At 39.2% G+C, this 7,979-nt stretch overlaps 1 protein-coding gene across 1 annotated transcript in view; it reads right to left on the bottom strand.

Moving 5' to 3' along the window:
* astn1 (astrotactin 1) overlaps positions 1 to 7,979 on the bottom strand; it is a 448,006-nt gene that overhangs the window by 201,530 nt on the left and 238,497 nt on the right. Inside the window, 1 exon segment of the mRNA XM_020613364.1 lies at positions 2,729 to 2,923. Within this exon segment, the coding sequence (XP_020469020.1) occupies positions 2,729 to 2,923 (195 nt within the window).

Raw genomic sequence — 7,979 nt, forward strand, 5'->3', positions numbered from 1 at the left:
GAGCTGAGTTCTGATTGCTGGCTCCAAAATGTTAGCAGGCTTCTTACTAAAGTTGACTAAAACGTCAACACTGGCCATCACTTCTACTGGTTAAAATGGCAACCATTACTGGTATCAGATTATATGAGCCCTAGCTAATTTACATTAAAGGATAGGTATGGGATATTTTAAATTGGTCTGAAAACATAGCTGAGCTTATATGTATGTTAGTTGCTGAAACTGTTCGTACGCTGCACCCCAGCCAAGTTTCTCACCTGAAAAGTGACTATGCTGTAAGGAATGGGGGATAAATCACACAGCCTTCAAGTCAGTACCTTTCAAAAATAATGTCCACTTGCAATTGATAAATGCTAAATCTACAGTAAATGGATTTGCTAGAGGATATGAAAGAATTTGGACCAAACAGGTAAAGATGTTGGATTTAAATTTGATAATACTATGTGGTCCTACAGTATCCATAATACAACTCAGTGGTGTGACTCTCACTAACTGGTAAATGGTAATATCTGCAAGGATCAACACTCAATGTTGGCAATAATTCAAGTGATATCACATAAATTATTTTCTCTTTACTTGAAATAAGGCTGAGCTGGTCTTACCTATGACAAGTACAGTAATTTTATAATCAGTGGAGAGCCCCTTCAATAGTAACTCCACCTAACATACAACATTTTCTATGTTACTGCAACATAATGGAGGCTCTGTCTGATACATCATAAATACAGCAGTGAAATGGGAACCTCCTTTTTCATTTAGCTACCTGAACACCCATTTGATACTGACCAGAATCAGTAATTTTTGCATTGCAACATTAAATCTGGCATTTAGTTTCCTTTGGGACAAATTTACCTCCTCATATTGTTAGAAGTGGTCTTTCACACTGTTTTATTAGTGTTTTTGGTTTTGCAAAACTAGTCCTAGACTGACTGCTTCACTGATTTAAAACCCCTAGTGGATCTTCACTGCTCAGCTGCAATTCCCTCTTTTCATAGCTTTTGTTCATTTTACATTCAAACTTTCATCTAGTCTAATTAAATGTAATTTTAGCACACAGGTTCCTGGTCAATTTTAATTCATTTGCTGCCATCTCTTATAATTAGGCCTTGCATTAACCACACCTCCCTAAAGAGTCTCCCTTCCTCTTCCACCACCTCATCTGCACAAGAAGCATTTCTGCTCTTACAACCCTCTCTCCACTCCACCTTCAAATGAGATCAGAGCATTTGAGATTTAGATTCTTGATGATATTAACTCTTCTGCTTCACCTGTCCCTCCCTCTCTGTGACTCAAGTGGTGGATCCCCCAGGTGAGTGAGCTGCCTGCGGGTGGTGAAATCCATGCATGGCCCAAATTAAATTCCTGGGCCACAGAAGAATTTCATGACCTTCTGGCTTCCTGAGTTCAGTGGAAAGGATTGCAGCATGTGGACAGTGGATAATTAACCACCTTCCTAACAGTCAACAGGCCACATCAAAACCTGTACAAATTAAAAAAGGGACGCAGCATCTCTTTGGACTAGTGAGGCTTAAGATATGTATGCTTCTAAAGAGGTGATAGAAGGGTTTTTTTAGGCTTTCCTCTCTCTCTTTGGCTGAGATGTCCTGTGTTTTATAGAGGACAGTCCCTGGCAGTGGAATGCTTTACTATCATTATTATCCTTTTTATTGAGGGAATTGAAATCTACCACAAAATCTATGTCCCATCATGGAAAATTTTAAATATATAGATTCAATCTGACCTTCTTTTACAGCCCATGGAGGCACATCTACCTCTTGATTATGTATGCACTTAAACTGTTCTCATTTTACCATTGTGTGATTCAAGCCACATTCTAAGTTGAAAAAAATCTGAAAGGTTGCAGTGGATAGCACTTAGGAAACTAACACCACTATCAACAATAACAGGTTTGTGTGTATCTATATAGGTTTGAATGTTTTCCCATGATTTAAAATTGTTGACTTTAGGGAATACATCATCTTTTTATTGACAAGAATAATTATGTAAGTTAGGTCTATTTTAAACACAGAACTGCAGATTAATCATAAAAGTCTTTATTTATTACTGTTTGCAGCAAAGAAAAATCTGCCACATGTTACTGGATGTTCAGATGCACGCTTTTCATGAGCTTGTGCACTCCCTGATCCACCTGCTGTGATTTGGAGATAGCTGGAAGTTTGATGGCATAGTGAATAATTACATGTCTAACCATTGATCAATTACAATAGCTCCTAGAGCTTTTCTCTATGGTCTCAGCTGGAACTTTGCTTAAAAAAAAGCTAAAGCTCTCTGAGCTAATGAGCTTACATCGGTTAGCAAACTTGTTAGCTTAGCTCCATCACTGAACAATACGTATTGTACATACAGCTATTTACAATACAGATTTCTACCATTATTTATCTCATAACACAAATCATCACTCTTTTTTGGAACATTTTTCACTGAGACAGAACAAGTCCAATGAAAGTGAATGGTGCACCACAGCTAATAAGCTATGAAACTTCTGGCTCCGTGTTCGCTCCAGGGTCAACACTGTTCAGAAAGCCTGCTATAGGTCAAAGGCGCAAACTGGCATATCTGAGTTCACCAAAGTTGAACTCCATGTAAAATATTTGCTATCACTACTGTTAGAGCCAAAATCCCCTATTCTGCCAAACTGTTTCCCTGCTGATATACAAACAATATGTCAATGACCCATAGGCTGCATTTCAGAAAGTGCTTGTGTGATTACCTGAATGTGGCCTTGAGGATCTGACCAGAGCTGCTCTCTTTGGTGTGGTTGTTGTATCCGTAGAAAAGGTCTCCGAACACAGTCTGATTAGCAGGGATGTCCACTGCTTCCCCACAGTCGATTCCATCGGTGCATGCCTCAGACAGCGGCAGGCAGGACCTCCCATCAGGACCACGCTTATAGTCCTCGATGCACCTGGAGTGATACACAGATTAAGTAATTTAATTGATTCATATATTTCCTTCCTTCTATCCTTCTTTCCCGAGGGCTGTGATATAATTTTACTTTATTACCTAATCTTCCTTATTTGTCTGTTAATTTGCTTGGTTATCTTTTTTTGCACTTGCATTCCATGAATTCATTTTACTGTAGTTCCTTGGGGTAAGAAAATAATTACTAGGCAGGGAGAACACTTTCAGTTTAAAGTTAATACCTTTTACCATTTTTAAAGAGCAGGTGCTGGTTGCACTTTAAACTGCAGCTGACATTTAAATAGTTAGCCTTATGACAAAGAGTTGCTTTCTCTTGGCAAGTTTCAAAATGATTATAGCAGATAAAAGAATTGATAAGATGCCGTCTCTGATCTGCACACCACATTTTACTTGGACTTATCTCCTGCTCCGACCAGTTGACTGCAATGAGAGTGCACAGACACTGAGCTGAATTTTAATTTGCTTCGAAGAAAAGGCTGGTGATTTTCTGTTTTTTTACTTTCCACAAATCCCATACAGATACTAAAACCAACAATGAATTTTGTTTTCATACCATAATGTGCAAATCCAGAACCCAGTTTAGCTCATTTGTCTGTGGTCTAGACCTCCACTGTTGTTTTAAAATCTATTGTAAACATACTGGTGAGCCACACCTCTGCATGTTTGTTCCTCATGAAATATTTGAGACTCATCTTATATCACACAGCACAAAAGGCTAGCAGAGTGATGTAAACAGAGTGGAGAACACAGATTCACAGATATTATGCTGATTACCCCAAATTCATTGTTGGCCTTAGTCTCTGTTTGGGATTCATTGAAAACACATAGAAATTACCTTTCTGTACTTTTGGAGTGTGCTATTGTGTGTTGGTACAAAATAAAAATGAATGCTAGCCCTCATTAGTTGGGTTGGTGCTTTGTTCTGGACAGACGTTTTTTTTTTTCATATATTTTAAGATGATTTATAATGCAGAGTTATTGAAAAGTGAAAGCCATGCTGTGAGACCCTACATTGTGAATACCTGTAGATTTGTATTTTTCATATCATTATTTAAAGGTGCATTATTACAAAATTATGTAAGCATTTTGTTTACATTACTCACCAAAAATGCTTTGAGGTGTAATGGATGTGTTAAATGCATTTCCTGTCTCATTTGAAAACCCCATATTATTCACAGATGTACATGTTTTTCTCTGCCTTCGCTGGTTTAGTGCTGCATATCTTGGCCCATTACTGTCCTCCGTCAGTAAGTGGGTTAATGTGAAACCACTGCCTGGACTGCTGGCATGTCCACATTCCTCACAAACAAGAAAAAAAGATAATCATATGTCCAGCATTACTGGACTGAAACTCTTTATGTTAACACTGAGTAGGAATTGTTTCTGTATCCAAATCAATAATAAAAAAAAAAAATTCAAATGGCAAGTGCTGTAATTTTAATTATAAATTCAAACAGCTGCATTACTCTATTTGATCCTATTCATGTAGAAAAAGATGTTCAGTTTAAACTTATCTTGTTTAATAATATGTAGACCTCAAATACAAATATGTTTGCTAAATAATTTCAGTTTAAAATTCTAATCATATTCAGAAGTCAGAATCTCTTTTCTTCATATCATTCAATCCTGTTACTAAGGATTAATGACCATTCCTATGTATAATAGAACATGTATAATAGAAAAATGTAGGAATATTGATTTACATCATGTTATAGAATGTATTTAAGATGTCATCTACTATTTTTTTGCTGGTTTCAAAACATGCACACTTAAGACCTCCCAGCTGAGCAGCTAAATCAATTCTGTTCGACTGGTCTTAAATCCTCCATCTTATAATAGGAATTAGAATCCAAACACTAAGAGTCTTCTCAAGACTCCTTCATATTGATGATGTTTTGACATCTCCAAGCATAATATATACTTTGTGCAATGAACCAAAGGCAGATGAAGCAGAGAAATATGTGGGGTGGGGGGTGAGGGGTTAAATAGAAAAAAGATAATCTGTCAGGGATTTAGACTAAGAGAAGCTCTCTCACGGATGCCAAATTTCGCAAAGCTAATGCCAGTCTCCAGTGGGAAGAGAGGAGGATTAGGCATATTACCACTATGGAATGCGACAACAGCTAAATGCAGTTGTTGAGAATTAAATAAAACAGCAATTTGTATCACCTGCTTATGCAAATTTGACTTGAAATACTGTGTCTACGCCATAATGTTTAAAATAAAAATGACAGCAAGAAACAACAGCTTGCTGTGTTAGATTAGAACACTGCTGTCTATACAGGTCTGGTGACGTATTCACAGTGGAGATAATCAAAAATTATTTTCTAGCTTTTTTAGTTATGTTGTTAAGCTTAACTTGCCAGGTTCCATTCTCACAAAAAGAATAGCCGTACATGCTGGAAATATACACCAGTGTATAGACAGCTAGCAGCCAAAAATATGAATGTTACTGTGAATCCCCTTTAGATTAAAAGCTCTGCATATCCTTCAGTCATTAGGAGACACTACGATGGGATGGCTGAATTTCATTTTGATGTTTCTGTTTCAAGGGTCCGGGTTTACACTTTTATAGCAGCAGATATTGTGACTCATCATAGCAGCAAAAGCACCAGTGTAAGTGATAATATTAATGATGGCTTTGTTCCATTTAAGTTCCTGTGAAAATGGCCTATGTATGGTAATATTTTGTGCATTACATGCTGGATTAAATCATGTTAAGCTTTACGTATTTATTAACGTAACTATTACTAATACTTTATTTTACAGTATATTATTACAATCCATTTATGTGGTGTACACATTTATTTCATCAAGAAAAAATTAGTTTTTTTTTATTATTAAGTCTTCTGCAGGACCAACAACTATGAACTCCAAAGGAACCAAAATCCCAAGACTATATTATTTATTCAATATATTAAGGGCGTAAAACCATGAATATATAGTACAGCATTGTTGGTCACAATTTTCAGCAGTTCTGGTATCTTCTCAGATGCCTAATCCAGGAAAGTAGGCAGAAACAAGGTTTCATTACTGTAGGGGCATTTTACTTGACACCTTTACATTTACTTGACCACTCCAAACCAACCCAGCTCACTGTACCTGCCCCCACCTGTCAGTGGATCACTAGCTTTCTGACAGACAAGAAGCAGCAGGTGAGACTGGGGAAAACCACATCCAGAGCCCAGTCAGTCAGCACAGGCACCCCCCAGGGATGTGTGCTCTCCCCACTGCTTTTCTCCCTCTACACCAATGACTGCACATCAGAGGACCCTTCTGTTAAACTCCTGAAGTTCGCACATGACACAGTGGTCATCGGTCTCATCTGAGACGATGATGAGTCAGCCTACAGGCAGGAGGTTGAACAGCTGGTCCTGTGGTGTGGTTGCAACAACCTGGAGCTGTGTCCACAGTGGAGATGACAGTGGACTTCAGGAGGAGCTCCTCCACCCTACCCCCGTCCCCATACACCGTAACACTGTATCAGCAATAGAGTCCTACAAGTTCCTGGGCTCCACTATCTCCCAGGACCTGAAAGTTGTTGTCTAACATCAGAAACCACAGGCTGAGTCCTTCCTCCCTCTCCCTTTTCTTTAGCTTAGAGATTTTCCTCTTGATTTTAACAATGTGCAATATATTTTCAAGTTCAGCTAGACCTAGTGCAACTGATAATATAAAACATTTGGCTTAAAAGCTTTACTTTTGAGACAACACATTTCTCCTCAAGGAAATGTGAATGTCATGTCCGTAGCTGGCACCTACGGCCCCTCACATGCTGGTCAAGGTGACAAGGCATGTTTGGCACAGCTGTGGACAATTAGCCCGACTCTACTTAAGCTGCTTGCTGATGTGTCCTCTTTGCCAGATCATTGTGTCTCCCTAGGTTCAGTGATCGTGCCTCTCCTCCCGGCTACCAACCTTCTCCTGGTTGCCTCCACCCTACATGTGCTCTGTTAGTGTCTTTGCTCGTGTCTTCTATGACGACTCATCGCTTCCTGGTTAGTCTTCAGCCGGCAGCTACTACCCTCCAGCTAAGTGTGCTTCATTTGCTTTACTCCTCTACAGTAACTACTCACCCCTTCCGGTTACACTCCAGCTGAGTGTGCTCCTCTTGCTGTGTCTAATGGATGTCATCTTTCCAGTCTGCAGAACTACTCGCCTCTCTTTGACTACGCTCCAGCTAAGTTGTTGGTCTGTGTGAAGTCATCTCTGATTGTTGTTGCTACTCACCTCCTCCTAGTTCCTTCCCCAGTTCAGCGTGTTTCTTCCTCCATGTCCCTGCATACTTGAGCTGAGCAAACTCTTCTCTCCATGCCACATACCCGCCTCCTCCCGTATTCGCCTCCATATCCACCGACCTTCACTCTACCAGTATTCACCTCCATACTCACTGAACTCCACCTGGTGCTTCAACCTCATTCAGTCTGACCCCCCCCCGACTTCACCTCACACGTACCTCATATTCCAATTGCTCCCCATACTGCCCTGACTCCTTTTCCTTTAGTCATCCACACCCAGTGTGACCTCTCGTTGCCACTGACTATCTCCCAGCCACTCAGTCGAGTTCTCTCCTCTCCTCCGGTTTACAAACTTTATAACTTTACAAACATATCCACCTCATACATGCAGCTTATACAATCATAACGCTTATACCTGCTGTTCTTCTAAGTACTGAATACTGATGATCCAGTTCTCCATTAAGTTTTTCTTTCTCCAACTTAAATATTACCCTTTTTAAATTTTTTAACCAAAAATACATACTCATGTTCAACTACTGCTGACACAGCTGAATGCTTTAATTTATGAGCAATGACACTCGATCTTAAGCAGTGTACTTGAGACAACTATTTTTCTGTGGGTTTTCTGGATGAATATATGTCAAATTATTTAAGACTCAATTTTCATTAGTTGTAGCCAAATGAATATCAGTGTCTAAAGACTGCAGCAACTGCAAATCCTGGCACTTCTTCAGAAACTGCTCCATATCAACTCCCAGATGCTATAAACATCATTTAAAGGATAAGGCTGATCTTTCTCTA

Source organism: Monopterus albus, unplaced genomic scaffold, assembly GCF_001952655.1.
Source record: "Monopterus albus unplaced genomic scaffold, M_albus_1.0 scaffold133.1, whole genome shotgun sequence".
Taxonomy (NCBI): Eukaryota; Metazoa; Chordata; class Actinopteri; order Synbranchiformes; family Synbranchidae; genus Monopterus; species Monopterus albus.